An 18,551-nucleotide genomic window follows, 5' to 3' on the forward strand; every position below is an offset into this window, starting at 1 on the left:
GGGAAGAGTTGTTCGTAATCCTGATTTCCTCCTGTTTATTGCTAGACTGTGCAACTGATTTTTCACTGTGCAACTGATAATCTTTTTTTAGGTCATTTAAAGAGGTTTCTTTGGTGAGTTAGTTATGTTTTGTTTGTTATTTTGGCCATTCCCTCTCTGAAGCTATTGTCCCACCTTTTCTATTATTATTCTCTTTGGTATTATTCGTTCTGTTATGGTTATTGCTACTTTTGTGAATGTTACCATCACAATAACTTCAAATTAAAAGTTAATTTCATTGAATTGGTGGTTTTGGACAAAAAAAATGGACATTTTGAACATTCAGAACCGTTGACCAACGTTCTTAGAAAAGTTTACTTTTAATACTTTATGATTTTAAAGTAGTAAAAGTACAGCACACTCAACTATTGCATTTGATCACCATGGTAAATAGTTGGAAGTGATTTCATGTTGCAGGAAGAATCTGTTGAGACGAGAACGAACACATTTCTGTATCAAACAGTATTTATTAAAACAATTACACTTACAAAAAAAAAGCTCATGTTATTTAATGAAAAAGAGGGAGTATTTGTGATCAGATGACGTTATAAAAATCACCGGTTTTGTGACGTTTCCCCTCCTGATTCCAGCCGGGAATTTGAATGCAACTTCCTAGTGGTATTTTGGAAAGGCATTTGCGTGTGCCGAACTTCATTTAGTTGTTTCCTGCGTCCCTTCAGATGCAAACACAAGCCCGCGTCTCTGTACATCAGTCACCAAACGTCATGTTGGAGGGTCTCACTACGAGTGTCCTAACACTGGAAGTCCAGCTTCTCCAGCCGACTCCGGACACACTTCCAGACGGGCCAGTCGGCTCTGCTCCAGTGCGATGGCCTCCGCCGAATGTTTGCATTTCTCTGAGCCGCACTGACAGGTGAAGTACTTGCTCTTGATGTCCCAGAAACGATCGCCATAATCAAACCTGTTAGAGAGGGCAAACACGCTCAATAAAACAGCCAGATGGAAAACATACCAACAGAAACAGGATGCAAACACGGCCGAAAATTCCTCGGGATCGAGCAGAGACGTCAAAAGCCATGACAGGGCTCGACATTAACGCTTGTCCGGGACAAGTGAAAGAGAATTTTACTTCCCTGACGGACAAGAGCCTGACTAAAACGCCAATAACAAAAAAATATCTAACGAATCACCAAAATGCAAGAATGATTCTGCATTAATTTAGTGTAAGTGGCGATTGATAGTGGATAATATACAAGGGAATTAACTGACGGTAACAACACGCTGTTGATGCTCGAGCATCTCGAGGAGAAATCACAACAAATGAGCACCGCTCTCACAGATAAACTGTGGTAAACATTCAAAATGTGATTTTTTTTATATTTATAACAGTTAAACAACATCACACAACCAAGTGTGCTGTTTTCCCGAATACCATCTCGACTGAAAATGACGCTGATTTCATATTACAGTTCTATAAACAATTAATTAACATTTAATCACTTTCATTTTAGATGCAATATTGACTGTTTTTGTTCTATTCCAGCAGCAAAAATAGTTACAAAAAGCAGAATCATAACGCCCCTCACAGCAACAGTGTGTTACTGAATGATTCAGTGTTTGAATCAATCATTTGATTCAAAGATTCAATGACCTGTTCATTAACGACTGCCTCATTCTTGAATGAATGAGCCATTTGAATGAATCGACTCAATGACTCACTCATTGAGACTCACCTGCTGCCACCTACTGGTGGTTTATTTTCATGTTTAAACATACTTTCCAACATTTCTTATTTTTTATTCAAAAATACAAATCTCATAACATTATTTAATGCAGTTGTAATCTTTCAGTGTCAATTATTTAATTTGATTGGTAACAGCCCTATAGTGTCTTATATGTATAGTTTAAATTTAAGAATATAATATGAAACCTGAAGCATAGCCTTTATTTAATAAGATTAGGAGGAAAATGCCCTTTATAAAAGGTAAAAATATCACAAATATGCATATTCAAAATATGTCAAAGCTGATTAAACACTGGTATGAATATTGCTTCAGAATAAGTTATATTTACAACACACACACACAAATCTAACTTTTTTCCGGACAAGCACATTTTTTACTCTGACAAGTGAATGGCCGATGTACTTGTCTGAAGGAGAAGGACATAAACATGTTTAATGTCGAGCTCTGCATGAAATCATAAAGCATCTGTTGTTTAGACACAAAGGCCGGCTGATCTCTCACCCCAGCTCCTGTCCGGTGAAGATGTCCCGCGAGCTGAAGAAGGCGATGCGAGGGAAGCGCAGGTCCTGGTGCAGCATGAACACACGCACGGGGATGATATTGGGGTCGCACAGGTGGTTTATGAAGCGGCTGATGTTACCATAGTATCGGGCATCAATACAGTACACTTCACCGTCCTGTGAAAGACAGCATTATTACAGTTAAAGGGGTACTCCAGCGCTGGGAAGATAAATCTGTATTTAAACTGGGTCATTAATGTAGTAGAAATGGCAAATTATTTTTGAATTTGGTGCTTTCTAGACTGAGAAAAGACAGTACATTTATTTTTGTCTCATGGGGATGAAAGACAACAATTCCCAGAATGCTTCGCTGCCCTACGAGGCCACTCCCAAAGCCACCGCTACTGAATCATTAAAAACTGAACGTGTCTGTTCAATATAATGTGATTTAGCTGCTGAGCGAGTGTCAGCACAAACACAGCAGGAGTCAGATTACACTCACCGTGATGAATGAGCTGAAATTGACGATATTTGCGTCATCGAGTAATTTTTCCAGAAATAAAATGCATAAATCTCTCGTCTCAGTGGGAAATGAGGTGAAGGTGAGGGGGGGGGGACCCTTTAACTGAGCTTAAACTATTAAAAACATCTTCTGAATGAAGCCAACATAAATAGGGATGCACCTATATAGAAATTGTCTGATGCCGATAACTCTATATTTGAAACTCGATAACTATGGCAGCTCGTCTCCGCCACAGAATAAAACATTTTAAAACATAATTGTGACTTTTAATCAGAATTGTGAGTTTATTTCTCGCAATTCTGACTTTATAACTTGTGTTTCCGATTCTACATCACGCAATTCCGACTTCATGACTTGGGATTCCGACTTTATATCTCACAATTCCAACTTTACATCTCACAATTCCGACTTTAAATCTCACAATTCTGACTTTATATCTCACAATTCCGACTTTAAATCTCGCAATTCTGACTTTGTATCTTACAATTCCAACTTTAAATCTCGCAATTCCGACTTTATATCTCACAATTCCGACTTTAAATCTCGCAATTCCGACTTTGTATCTTACAATTCCAACTTTAAATCTCGCAATTCCGACTTTAAATCTCGCAATTCCGACTTTAAATCTCGCAATTCCGACTTTAAATCTCGCAATTCCGACTTTAAATCTCGCAATTCCGACTTTAAATCTCGCAATTCCGACTTTAAATCTCGCAATTCCGACTTTAAATCTCGCAATTCCGACTTTAAATCTCGCAATTCCGACTTTATATCTCTCAATTCTGACTTTATATCTCTCAATTCTGACTTTATATCTCTCAATTCTGACTTTATATCTCACAATTCTGACTTTAAATCTCACAATTCTGACTTTAAATCTCACAATTCTGACTTTATATCTCTCAATTCTGACTTTATATCTCACAATTCTGACTTTATATCTCTCAATTCTGACTTTATATCTCTCAATTCTGACTTTAAATCTCACAATTCTGACTTTATATCTCTCAATTCTGACTTTAAATCTCACAATTCTGACTTTATATCCCACAATTCTGACTTTATATCTCACAATTCTGACTTTATATCTCTCAATTCTGACTTTATATCTCTCAATTCTGACTTTATATCTCTCAATTCTGACTTTATATCTCTCAATTCTGACTTTAAATCTCGCAATTCTGACTTTATATCTCATAATTCTGACTTTATATCTCGCAATTCTGACTTTATATCTCGCAATTCCGACTTTATATCTCGCAATTCCGACTTTAAATCTCGCAATTCCGACTTTAAATCTCGCAATTCCGACTTTAAATCTCGCAATTCCGACTTTAAATCTCGCAATTCCGACTTTAAATCTCGCAATTCCGACTTTAAATCTCGCAATTCCGACTTTATATCTCTCAATTCCGACTTTAAATCTCACAATTCTGACTTTAAATCTCACAATTCCGACTTTATATCTCGCAATTCCGACTTTAAATCTCGCAATTCCGACTTTAAATCTCGCAATTCCGACTTTAAATCTCGCAATTCCGACTTTAAATCTCGCAATTCCGACTTTATATCTCGCAATTCTGACTTTATATCTCTCAATTCCGACTTTATATCTCTCAATTCCGACTTTAAATCTCACAATTCTGACTTTAAATCTCACAATTCCGACTTTAAATCTCACAATTCTGACTTTAAATCTCGCAATTCCGACTTTAAATCTCACAATTCTGACTTTATATCTCTCAATTCTGACTTTAAATCTCACAATTCTGACTTTATATCTCTCAATTCTGACTTTAAATCTCGCAATTCTGACTTTATATTTCACAATTCTGACTTTAAATCTCACAATTCTGACTTTATATCTCTCAATTCTGACTTTAAATCTCACAATTCTGACTTTAAATCTCGCAATTCTGACTTTATATCTCACAATTCTGACTTTAAATCTCGCAATTCCGACTTTAAATCTCGCAATTCCGACTTTATATCTCTCAATTCCGACTTTAAATCTCACAATTCTGACTTTAAATCTCACAATTCCGACTTTATATCTCGCAATTCCGACTTTAAATCTCGCAATTCCGACTTTAAATCTCGCAATTCCGACTTTAAATCTCGCAATTCCGACTTTAAATCTCGCAATTCTGACTTTATATCTCGCAATTCTGACTTTATATCTCTCAATTCCGACTTTATATCTCTCAATTCTGACTTTAAATCTCACAATTCTGACTTTAAATCTCACAATTCCGACTTTAAATCTCACAATTCTGACTTTAAATCTCGCAATTCCGACTTTAAATCTCACAATTCTGACTTTATATCTCTCAATTCTGACTTTAAATCTCACAATTCTGACTTTATATCTCTCAATTCTGACTTTAAATCTCACAATTCTGACTTTAAATCTCGCAATTCCGACTTTAAATCTCACAATTCTGACTTTATATCTCTCAATTCTGACTTTAAATCTCGCAATTCTGACTTTATATTTCACAATTCTGACTTTAAATCTCACAATTCTGACTTTATATCTCTCAATTCTGACTTTAAATCTCACAATTCTGACTTTATATCTCTCAATTCTGACTTTAAATCTCGCAATTCTGACTTTATATTTCACAATTCTGACTTTAAATCTCACAATTCTGACTTTATATCTCTCAATTCTGACTTTAAATCTCACAATTCTGACTTTAAATCTCACAATTCTGACTTTAAATCTCACAATTCTGACTTTATATCTCTCAATTCTGACTTTAAATCTCACAATTCTGACTTTATATCTCTCAATTCTGACTTTAAATCTCGCAATTCTGACTTTATATTTCACAATTCTGACTTTAAATCTCACAATTCTGACTTTATATCTCTCAATTCTGACTTTAAATCTCACAATTCTGACTTTAAATCTCGCAATTCTGACTTTATATCTCACAATTCTGACTTTAAATCTCGCAATTCTGACTTTATATCACTCAATTCTGACTTTATATCTCACAATTCTGACTTTATATCTCACAATTCTGACTTTAAATCTCACAATACTGACTTTAAATCTCACAATTCTGACTTTATATCTCTCAATTCTGACTTTAAATCTCACAATTCTGACTTTAAATCTCACAATACTGACTTTAAATCTCACAATTCTGACTTTATATCTCTCAATTCTGACTTTAAATCTCGCAATTCTGACTTTAAATCTCGCAATTCTGACTTTATATCTCGCAATTCTGACTTTATATCTCGCAATTCTGACTTTATATCTCTCAATTCCGACTTTATATCTCTCAATTCCGACTTTAAATCTCACAATTCTGACTTTAAATCTCACAATTCCGACTTTAAATCTCACAATTCTGACTTTAAATCTCGCAATTCCGACTTTAAATCTCACAATTCCGACTTTAAATCTCACAATTCCGACTTTAAATCTCGCAATTCTGACTTTAAATCTCGCAATTCTGACTTTATATCACACAATTCCGACTTTAAATCTCGCAATTCTGACTTTAAATCTCGCAATTCTGACTTTATATCTCGCAATTCTGATTTTATATCTCGCAATTCTGACTTTATATCTCACAATTCTGACTTTATATCTCACAATTCTGACTTTATATCACTCAATTCTGACTTTAAATCTCACAATACTGACTTTAAATCTCGCAATTCTGACTTTATATCTCACAATTCTGACTTTAAATCTCGCAATTCTGACTTTATATCTCTCAATTCTGACTTTAAATCTCACAATTCTGACTTTATATCTCACAATTCTGACTTTATATCTCTCAATTCTGACTTTATATCTCTGACTTTATATCTCTCAATTCTGACTTTATATCTCTCAATTCTGACTTTATATCTCTCAATTCTGACTTTAAATCTCACAATTCTGACTTTATATCTCACAATTCTGACTTTAAATCTCACAATTCTGACTTTAAATCTCTCAATTCTGACTTTATATCTCTCAATTCTGACTTTATATCACTCAATTCTGACTTTATATCACACAATTCTGACTTTATATCTCACAATTCTGACTTTATATCACTCAATTCTGACTTTATATCACACAATTCTGACTTTATATCTCACAATTCTGACTTTAAATCTCTCAATTCTGACTTTAAATCTCACAATTCTGACTTTATATCTCACAATTCTGACTTTATATCTCTCAATTCTGACTTTAAATCTCTCAATTCTGACTTTATATCTCTCAATTCTGACTTTAAATCTCACAATTCTGACTTTATATCGCTCAATTCTGACTTTATATCTCTCAATTCTGACTTTATATCTCTCAATTCTGACTTTAAATCTCTCAATTCTGACTTTAAATCTCACAATTCTGACTTTATATCTCACAATTCTGACTTTATATCTCTCAATTCTGACTTTATATCACTCAATTCTGACTTTATATCACACAATTCTGACTTTATATCTCTCAATTCTGACTTTAAATCTCTCAATTCTGACTTTATATCTCTCAATTCTGACTTTATATCTCTCAATTCTGACTTTATATCTCTCAATTCTGACTTTAAATCTCACAATTCTGACTTTATATCTCACAATTCTGACTTTAAATCTCTCAATTCTGACTTTATATCTCTCAATTCTGACTTTATATCTCTCAATTCTGACTTTAAATCTCACAATTCTGACTTTATATCACTCAATTCTGACTTTATATCACACAATTCTGGATTTATATCTCTCAATTCTGACTTTATATCTCTCAATTCTGACTTTATATCTCTCAATTCTGACTTTATATCTCTCAATTCTGACTTTAAATCTCACAATTCTGACTTTATATCACTCAATTCTGACTTTATATCACACAATTCTGGATTTATATCTCTCAATTCTGACTTTATATCACTCAATTCTGACTTTATATCACTCAATTCTGACTTTATATCTCACAATTCTGACTTTAAATCTCTCAATTCTGACTTTAAATCTCACAATTCTGACTTTATATCTCACAATTCTGACTTTATATCTCTCAATTCTGACTTTAAATCTCTCAATTCTGACTTTATATCTCTCAATTCTGACTTTAAATCTCTCAATTCTGACTTTATATCTCTCAATTCTGACTTTAAATCTCTCAATTCTGACTTTAAATCTCTCAATTCTGACTTTATATCTCTCAATTCTGACTTTATATCTCTCAATTCTGACTTTATATCTCTCAATTCTGACTTTATATCTCTCAATTCTGACTTTAAATCTCACAATTCTGACTTTATATCTCACAATTCTGACTTTAAATCTCTCAATTCTGACTTTATATCTCTCAATTCTGACTTTATATCTCTCAATTCTGACTTTATATCTCTCAATTCTGACTTTATATCTCTCAATTCTGACTTTAAATCTCTCAATTCTGACTTTATATCACTCAATTCTGACTTTATATCACACAATTCTGACTTTATATCTCTCAATTCTGACTTTATATCACTCAATTCTGACTTTATATCACACAATTCTGACTTTATATCACACAATTCTGACTTTATATCTCACAATTCTGACTTTATATCTCACAATTCTGACTTTAAATCTCTCAATTCTGACTTTAAATCTCTCAATTCTGACTTTATATCTCACAATTCTGACTTTATATCTCACAATTCTGACTTTAAATCTCTCAATTCTGACTTTAAATCTCTCAATTCTGACTTTATATCTCACAATTCTGACTTTATATCTCACAATTCTGACTTTATATCTCACAATTCTGACTTTATATCTCACAATTCTGACTTTAAATCTCACAATTCTGACTTTATATCTCACAATTCTGACTTTAAATCTCTCAATTCTGACTTTATATCTCTCAATTCTGACTTTAAATCTCACAATTCTGACTTTATATCTCTCAATTCTGACTTTATATCTCTCAATTCTGACTTTATATCTCTCAATTCTGACTTTAAATCTCTCAATTCTGACTTTATATCTCTCAATTCTGACTTTAAATCTCGCATTTCTGACTTTATATCTCACAATTCTGACTTTAAATCTCTCAATTCTGACTTTAAATCTCTCAATTCTGACTTTATATCTCACAATTCTGACTTTAAATCTCTCAATTCTGACTTTATATCTCTCAATTCTGACTTTAAATCTCTCAATTCTGACTATATATCTCTCAATTCTGACTTTAAATCTCTCAATTCTGACTTTAAATCTCGCATTTCTGATGAAAAATTTGCAAGGTAAATGTTCTGTGTAATTACAAATTTCCATACTGAGTAATATTATTTAAATAGTGTAATCAAAAAAAAGACAAGCATCAGTGTTAATTCAGTATAAAAAACTAAATCAATGTATTAATAAATTAAATAATAATATTTAAATAACACTAAAAATACACTGGTGAAAGGACAGAATTCAAACGTCTATTACTGATGAAATATTACTTATGCTGTACACAGATTGTGTTTTTATACTGTATTTCCATTAAAGCTGGTTTTGGTCAGGAAATCTCAAGTCAAAATGATCTTTATAGCACTTTTCACAATACACATTATTCCAAAGGCATCTTTAGGGGAAATCCTGATGTTATTGTTTATAATATCTTCATGTCTTACAGTTGCATTTATCAGATTAGAGCCGAGTGATAATATAGTTGCATGTTGTGAGGCTATAAACACAAGCTATTCAGCATTTATAGCTTTACATGAGTAGACTGACTACATGCACACTCAATATTATACCGAGAGCGGTGTGATAATATAGTAAAATTTTGCGACAATATACACAAAGCAAGCAGTCGAGGCGTGTGTGTTGTTTGGGGGAAATAGTTTCAGTGCAAATGTGTGTCAGTGAATTTGCATGGTGTCACTCAGACTGGACTGAGATCAGGGTCACGGCACCTTATTATCCAGATCAAACAGGTACGAGTCATCCTCCCTCACGTCTGCCTCGGCGTCAGAGATCAGCTCGCCAACATACCTGCGCACACACACACATTACAGCACAAACAGCCAAATAAAGCGGCTTTGCATTGAGCTCTTAAAAACACACACTGGCAACACAAATGGAGAGAAACTCACTCGCAGATGAAGCTCCCTTGAGGAATATCTTGAAGCGCTCGGACGCCCCATCCCATCTTCTCAGTGCGGTAGAGCTGCAGGCGCACCCTGAAACACACACACACACACACACACATACACACGCTTGTGATTTCTGAACTATTTTATTTTAGATTATGTCTCTCACAGTGGATATACACCTATTATCACAATTTCAGACCCCTCCATGATTTCTAAGTGGGAGAACTTGCAAAATAGCAGGGTGTTCAAATACTTATTTATACTTATTATGTCTTATTATGTCTTATTATGTCTTACTTGTAATTCCGACTTTATAGGTCGCATTTCTGATGAAAAATTAGCAAGGTAAATGTTCTGTGTCACTATATGATCTATATCCTCACTATATGATCTATATCCTCACTATATGATCTATATCCTCACTATATGATCTATATCCTCACTATATGATCTATATCCTCACTATATGATCTATATCCTCACTATATGATCTATATCCTCACTATATGATCTATATCCTCACTATATGATCTATATCCTCACTATATGATCTATATCCTCACTATATGATCTATATCCTCACTATATGATCTATATCCTCACTATATGATCTATATCCTCACTATATGATCTATATCCTCACTATATGATCTATATCCTCACTATATGATCTATATCCTCACTATATGATCTATATCCTCACTATATGATCTATATCCTCACTATATGATCTATATCCTCACTATATGATCTATATCCTCACTATATGATCTATATCCTCACTATATGATCTATATCCTCACTATATGATCTATATCCTCACTATATGATCTATATCCTCACTATATGATCTATATACTATATACAAATCTTTTCCTAATGTTTAGATTTTCAAAATGCACATCAGCTTCTCTTCAATCCACCGGCTGAATGAACGCTCACTCTCTGAGAGGAGGAGTCCACACCGCTCACACACGGGATGGGAACGCTCTCATAACCCTGAGCCACGTCACTACACACACACACACACACAACGTGTACACAACACAAACACAACACACAAAACACGCAAGCACACACACACACACACAGCAGACAGAGACACACACAAATACACACAACAGAAACACGACACGCACACACACACACACACACAACAATCACTCACAATACACACTCACACACACAGACACACACATACATACAACACACACACACACACACATATACAGACATACAACACACGCACGTATACAGACATACAACACACGCACCCAGACACACACAACACGCACGCACACACACACAACAGACACAGCAAACAGACAAACACAATCACAATCACACACAGACACACACACACACACACAGACGTATACAGACATACAACACACACATCATTGGTGGTGGCTGAGGAGATTCCCCCCTTCTATATGTAAAGCGCTTTGGGTGTCTAGAAAAGCGCTATATAAATGTAATGAATTATTAATTATTATTATTAACACACACACCCAAACACACACAACAAGCACGCACGCACACAACAGACACAGCAAACAGACAAACACAATCCCGAACACAATCACACACAGACACTCACACTGCTGTTAGTGTACACTAAAACGTTTAAAATTAGCTTTCGATAATTAAAACTTAGCGGTTACCTTGGTATGTATGACATAAAAATTGTCATAATTCATCAACAGTGGATCATAAACAACTCCTTGCCATAAATGCGCAGTATTAACTGTGAACTGCTCTGGATGTGCAACAGCGCTGCATTTTAACCCTGAAACGCTCAACCCTAATTAAACATCTCCTTTAGAAGTTTACTAAGCCATCTCTCCATTCATGGCTTGTCTGTAAATTTAAGACCTCTTCAAATGATAATCTTATACCATTTAAGACTTTTTATGGCCTTGAATTTGATAAACCTGAATTTGTAAGGCACCGCAGGTGTTTCTAACGACCAGTTTATGCAAATGCGTCTTCCCAAGGTTCATTTGACATGCAAAACACTTCAATACAGCACATTAATCCTGAAAATAACTCACTTGATTCCTGCTTGAACCACTCGGTTCTTGCAGGTTTTGTGGCAGGAGCAGGCCATGTTACACTCGAAGATCAGAGGCGGCTCGATCTTATTGAACTCCTGAAGGAGACGCTGATCCTACAGAACACACACACATACACACACACACACACGAGAGCTGTTATACAGGTGTCAGTGTGGAGCTTCTGACGGAGATGAAGCTGCGCTTTACCTTATCGTACCAGCAGCGGATGCTGAGCTGCCCGCAGAGACAGTTACTGGAGGAACAATCGTCTGTGCAGCTGCAGTGCTGGAACACACACACACACATACACACACACACATCTGTAAAAACAGCTGTCAACACACAGGACAAATCTTAAGAAGCACAATTAGAGCTGAGTGATACTCTATTATCATACAACTTTAAAAAATGTGGTGATTTCAACAAGCTTTTTCTTTGGGCACTTGGTAAGTTTCGAGAAGCATTTATGATTATTATCAATGTTGAAAACAGCTGTGCTGCTTCATATTTTTATGGAAACCGTGTATTATTTCTTGCATTCTTTAGGGCGTGTGTGTGTGTGTGTGTGGTGTATTTACTGTAGTGTTGAGCGGCACCTGCAGGTGTGTGATGTTGCGGTCGATGTTCATGGCTGATGTTTCACAGTTCTCTGCGATGTATTTGTAGTCAGACGGACAGCCTTCATCATCCACACCGTTCACACACGGGATGGGGACGTTCTCGTAACCCTGAGCCACGTCACTACACACACACACACACACACACACACACACGCGCACACACACAGTTGTTAGTGTACACTAAAACTATTTAAAAAGCTTTTTGATCATTAAAAACTAAGTAATATTAATAAAATAAAAGAATTATTACATTAGATGAAAAACTTACTTGAACATTAGAAATGTTGCCTTGGCAACTAAAATGTTTATCTTGAAGTACTACAATTACTAAAACTAAAATAAAACAAATTAAACATAAATTACCTTTAATTAAAAAAAATCTAAATGTACATTTATTATTAACTATTTAATTATTATTATTTTTTTACAATATAATTTCTTATAACCATGTATAAACTAATAAAAAAAATAAAGAAATTAAAAAATTAAAAAAAACAATTTAAAATGTAAAAAGAAACTAAACACTATATTACATATATAAATAATACCAAAATTAGAAATGTTTCCTTGATAACTAACTCAAATAACTTCTAAAGTAACTAAAATAGAAATAAATGAGATAAAAATATTTGATCTATTTTTATATTATTATTAATTATATAATTAACTGTGACTTTTTATAATAAAAATCACAAAAGCACATGACTTTACTAAAACAAAAAAGTAAAATAATAATAAAAACAATATTAAAAGCTAATTCAAAATAATAAACCCTACACTGGTATACAAATCACACTATATATATATATATATATATATATATATATATATATATAAAATAATTATTTGTATAGCACTTTTCATACATGAAATGCAACTCAAAGTGTGTCCCAGCATAAAACAAATAATAGGAAATACAAATTCACAAAAAGACAAAATTCAATATCAATAAAGCAATCTTCACATCATTTTATAATTCTGATTAGCAACTTTAAAGAGATATTTTTTTTAACCTGCTTTTTAAAAAGATGAATGTTTGGAGCCTCTTTCACTTCATTAGGAAGACAATTCTAAATATTTGGAGCGTAGTGGCTAAAAGAAGAACCAGCAGATCGTTTATGAACTACTGTATATTGTGACAGATGATTAGCACTAGAGGAGCTCAAACAACGATTTAAAACGTATCTAAAATCCCAGTGTGTGTTTCCCGTTTCGTTCTCAGTCCTGATGACATATAGCCTACAAATCTGACCGCGACTCTGGAAGACTTGGAGTTAAGCTTTTCTCTGAGAAAAGAACAAAGAACGGCACTGAAGTCATTCTTAAGAAGGGAAGATGTGTTCAGAGTTTAGCCGACCGGAAACGGCGAATGTTTAATCTGTCAGCGAGCTCTGCTTCACCTTCGTTGCTCTGGTTTGGTGTAGCGACAGCCGAGGGAGTTTGACAGACAGCCGTTTATCCGCCCCTCGGATTGAGCCGTCAATGGAGAGTTTCCAGACCAAACATCTTGATGTGGCTCTGGCTTGTCAGGCTAGACGACGCACACACACACACAAACTGACCTGCATATGATCCTCTCGGTCCGCACGATGCGATTGGCTATCCCCCGCCGCAGCTTCCTGTTGATCTGCAGCGCCACCCAGACCGGCGTGTCAGCGCGGGCGAGAGAGAGCGGTGTATCGCCCTCTTTATTCACGATATCAATATCAGCGCCGCGTGACAGAAACAGCCTGAAACACACACACACACACACACACACACACACAAGAGTGTGAGATGAGCACCACACCGGACACAGGCTCTCATGGTGTGTGTGTGTGTGTGTGTGTGTGTGTGTGTGTGTGTTCTTGTTTTTGTGAAATATCAGGACACAAATGTGTATAATGCCATGGGTGTGACACAGGTATTACAGGAGAGGGTGAAATATGAGGACATTACCCATGGCCCCACTTTACAAAAGGCTTATAAATCACACAGGAGTTTTTTGAGAAAGGAAAAATGCAGAATGTTTCCTGTGATGGGTAGGTTTAGGGGCAGTGTGTGTGTGTGTGTGTCTGCGCTATGGGTAGGTTTAGGGGCTGTGTGTGTGTGTGTGTGTGTGTGTGTCTGCGCTATGGGTAGGTTTAGGGGCTGTGTGTGTGTGTGTGTGTGTGCTATGGGTAGGTTTATGGGCTGTGTGTGTGTGTGTGTGTGTCTGCGCTATGGGTAGGTTTAGGGGCAGTGGCAGGTGCTGTATGTGTGTGTGTGTCTGTGTGTGATGGGTAGGTTTAGAGGCAGTGGCAGTGTGTGTGTGTGTGTGTTATGGGTAGGTTTAAAGGCAAGGGCAGTGGCAGTGTGTGTGTGTGTGATGGGTAGGTTTAGAGGCAGGGGCAGTGGCAGTGTGTGTGTGTGTGTGTGTGTGTGTGTGTGTGTGTGTGTGTGTGATGGGTAGGTTTAGGGGCAGGGGCAGAGTAAGGGGATAGAAAATACGGCTTGTAAGGAATAAAAACCATTTTACCTATGGAATGTCCCTACAATTCACAAAAACATGTGTGTGTGTGTGTGTGTGTGTGTGTGTGTGTGTGTGTGTGTGTGTGTGTGTGTGTGAGAGAGAGAGACTCACGTGACGCAGTCTGTGAAGCTCTCGCGCGCGGCGATGTGCAGCGGTGTGTCTCCGTGCAGGTTGACCGATGACAGAGGACAGCCGGCGTTCAGAACCAGCTCCGCGATCTCAGCGCTGCCCGCGAACGACGCCCAGTGCAGGCAAACGTTCATCTCCTGCACACAGAGGGACACACACTCACAATCAACGTCAAACCAATTAATCGCATCATAAAAGATTGTTTGGGTTTGTTTTTGTGAAATATCAGGACACAGATGTGTATAATGCCATGGGTATGACACAGGTATTACAGGAGAGGGTGAAATATGAGGACATTACCCATGACCCCACTTTTCAAAAGGCTTATAAATCATCGTTTTTTTAGAAAGTAAAAATGCAGAATGTTTCCTGTGATGGGTAGGTTTAGAGGCAGGGGTAGGGGCAGTGTGTGTGTGTGTGTGTGTATGAGAGATGTGCTTTTGTCATTTGTGAGACAGACCTTGTCCCGGAGCGTGACGTCGGCCCCTCTGTTGAGCAGCGCTCGGATCACGTCTATGTGCCGGTGCTCCGCGGCCCAGATGACAGGCGTCCAGCCGCCGCTGTCCTGAAACACAGAGCTGACGTCAGATGCACACACACCTGTACACTCCCACACACACACCCGTGCACTCACCTGTGGGCTCACACACACACCTGTGCGTTCATTCGCTCATACACACCTGTGCGTTCAGATCCACCTGTCCAGTGCTCAGCAGCAGCAGCACCACCTCCAGGTTCCCCAGTTTAGCAGCGTGATGGAGGCCGGTGGAGCCGTCCTCTTCCTGAACACACACACACACACACACACAAGTCATGGGTCTGACTCATGCATGCACTGATCACATGCACACCTTTTGACATTTCTTTACTTAATAATATAAACATTAACTGAAATAAAGTTTTTTGACTTGTTTTATTTCAGCCACTTACCAAGAAAACGTTTTCAAAACTATATAAACATTTAAAAATAATTATAAAAAGGACAAAAAGACACAGGCTCCGCTCTGGATCAGGTGTGTGTGTGTGTTTGTGTGTGTGTGTGTGTGTGTGTGTGTGTGTGTGTGTGTGTGTGTGTGTGTTTCTCACTGCATGATAGACGCAGGCTCTGCTCTGGATCAGAAGTGTGTGTGTGTTTGTGTGTGTTTGTTTCTCACTGCATGATAGATGCAGGCTCCGCTCTGGATCAGAAGTGTGTGTGTGTGTGTGTGTGTGTGTGTGTGTGTGTGTGTGTGTGTGTGTGTGTGTGTGTGTGTGTGTGTGTGTGTGTGTGTGTGTGTGTGTCTCACTGCATGATAGACGCAGGCTCCGCTCTGGATCAGAGGTGTGTGTGTGTGTTTCTCACTGCATGATAGATGCAGGCTCCGCTCTGGATCAGAAGTGTGTGTGTGTGTGTGTGTGTGTGTGTGTGTGTGTGTGTGTGTGTGTGTGTGTGTGTGTGTGTGTGTGTGTGTGTGTGTCTCACTGCATGATAGACGCAGGCTCCGCTCTGGATCAGAGGTGTGTGTGTGTGTTTCTCACTGCATGATAGACGCAGGCTCCGCTCTGGATCAGAAGTGTGTGTGTGTGTTTCTCACTGCATGATAGATGCAGGCTCCGCTCTGGATCAGAAGTGTGTGTGTGTGTGTGTGTGTGTGTCTCACTGCATGATAGACGCAGGCTCCGCTCTGGATCAGAGGTGTGTGCGTGTGTTTCTCACTGCATGATAGATGCAGGCTCCGCTCTGGATCAGAAGTGTGTGTGTGTGTGTGTGTGTGTGTGTGTGTGTGTGTGTGTGTGTGTGTGTGTGTCTCACTGCATGATAGACGCAGGCTCCGCTCTGGATCAGAGGTGTGTGTGTGTGTTTCTCACTGCATGATAGATGCAGGCTCCGCTCTGGATCAGAAGTGTGTGTGTGTGTGTGTTTCTCACTGCATGATAGACGCAGGCTCCGCTCTGGATCAGGTGTGTGTGAGTGTGTGTGTGTGTGTGTGTGTGTGTGTTTCTCACTGCATGATAGACGCAGGCTCCGCTCTGGATCAGGTGTGTGTGAGTGTGTGTGTGTGTGTGTGTGTGTGTGTGTGTTTCTCACTGCATGATAGACGCAGGCTCCGCTCTGGATCAGGTGTGTGTGAGTGTGTGTGTGTGTGTGTGTGTGTGTGTGTGTGTGTGTGTGTGTGTGTGTGTTTCTCACTGCATGATAGACGCAGGCTCCGCTCTGGATCAGGTGTGTGTGAGTGTGTGTGTGTGTGTGTGTGTGTGTGTGTGTGTGTGTGTGTTTCTCACTGCATGATAGACGCAGGCTCCGCTCTGGATCAGGTGTGTGTGAGTGTGTGTGTGTGTGTGTGTGTGTGCGTGTGTGTTTCTCACTGCATGATAGACGCAGGCTCCGCTCTGGATCAGGTGTGTGTGAGTGTGTGTGTTTCTCACTGCATGATAGACGCAGGCTCCGCTCTGGATCAGGTGTGTGTGAGTGTGTGTTTCTCACTGCATGATAGACGCAGGCTCCGCTCTGGATCAGGTGTGTGTGAGTGTGTGTTTCTCACTGCATGATAGACGCAGGCTCCGCTCTGGATCAGGTGTGTGTGTGTGTGTGTGTGTGTGTGTGTGTGTGTGTGTGTGTTTCTCACTGCATGATAGACGCAGGCTCCACTCTGGATCAGGTATTTCACCACCTCCACATGATTGTTCACGATGGCCTCTAACAGAGGCGTCCGCAGGGTCTTGTCTTGGGCGTCCACCTTAGCGCCCGCCTAAAATCAGCCACAAAAGCAGGAATTTAAATGGAAATGTTCCTCAGATTCAAACCGAGACAAGCCCAGAACTCCGTGACTGAAGTGTGTGTGTGTGTGTGTGTGTGTGTGTGTGTGTGTGTGAGCTCACCTGTACAAGCAGGTAACACACCTCCAGCAGTCCTCTCTGAGCGGCCGCGTGAAGAGCGCAGCGTCGGTTCTGAGAGTCCGACTGATACGACGGGTCGATGCCCTCCACTGACAGACACAGAGACAACATCAGCTCTGCTGCTGTGAAGCTGGACAGGTGTGTGTGTGTGTGTGTGTGTGTGTTATGGGTAGGTTTAGGGGCAGGGGCAGTGTAGGGGGATAGAAAATACGTTTGTACAGTATAAAATCCATTCCGCCTATGGCAAGTTCCCATAAAACATGGAAACACTACTTGTGTGTGTGTGTGTGTGTGTGTGTGTGTGTGTGTGTGTGTGTGTGTGTGTGTGTGTGTGATGAACACGAGACACAGGTACGTACTGAGCATGAGCAGAACCCGCTGAGCTTCGCCCTGTTTGGCTGCAGGATAGAGCTGACGGGGATGAAACCGCAGCTTCTTCCTCCTGACCAACCAGAGAGAGCCAAACAGATCACATGACAATGACATCAGAGTGGCACACATTCTGCACAATATAT

At 38.3% G+C, this 18,551-nt stretch overlaps 1 protein-coding gene across 3 annotated transcripts in view; it reads right to left on the minus strand.

Annotated features, from left to right (window-relative positions):
• Nucleotides 1–482: 482 nt before the first annotated feature.
• ehmt2 (euchromatic histone-lysine N-methyltransferase 2) overlaps nt 483–18,551 on the minus strand; it is a 40,921-nt gene continuing 22,852 nt past the window's right edge. For 2 of the 3 annotated variants that reach the window (XM_067425622.1, XM_067425623.1), the window contains exons 15-28: nt 18,396–18,478; nt 18,019–18,125; nt 17,766–17,888; nt 15,840–15,941; nt 15,620–15,724; nt 15,142–15,296; nt 14,102–14,269; nt 12,498–12,660; nt 12,127–12,204; nt 11,917–12,032; nt 9,863–9,949; nt 9,683–9,761; nt 2,247–2,422; nt 483–961 (exon numbers count right to left, since the gene is read on the minus strand). In XM_067425622.1, the coding sequence (XP_067281723.1) occupies nt 781–961; nt 2,247–2,422; nt 9,683–9,761; nt 9,863–9,949; nt 11,917–12,032; nt 12,127–12,204; nt 12,498–12,660; nt 14,102–14,269; nt 15,142–15,296; nt 15,620–15,724; nt 15,840–15,941; nt 17,766–17,888; nt 18,019–18,125; nt 18,396–18,478 (1,723 nt within the window). In that variant the 3' untranslated portion in view covers nt 483–780. The remainder of the gene's footprint in view (nt 962–2,246; nt 2,423–9,682; nt 9,762–9,862; nt 9,950–11,916; nt 12,033–12,126; nt 12,205–12,497; nt 12,661–14,101; nt 14,270–15,141; nt 15,297–15,619; nt 15,725–15,839; nt 15,942–17,765; nt 17,889–18,018; nt 18,126–18,395; nt 18,479–18,551) is intronic. The other variant, XM_067425625.1, reaches the window with a different exon arrangement.

This window comes from Pseudorasbora parva, chromosome 19 (genome assembly GCF_024679245.1).
Source record: "Pseudorasbora parva isolate DD20220531a chromosome 19, ASM2467924v1, whole genome shotgun sequence".
NCBI lineage: Eukaryota > Metazoa > Chordata > Actinopteri > Cypriniformes > Gobionidae > Pseudorasbora > Pseudorasbora parva.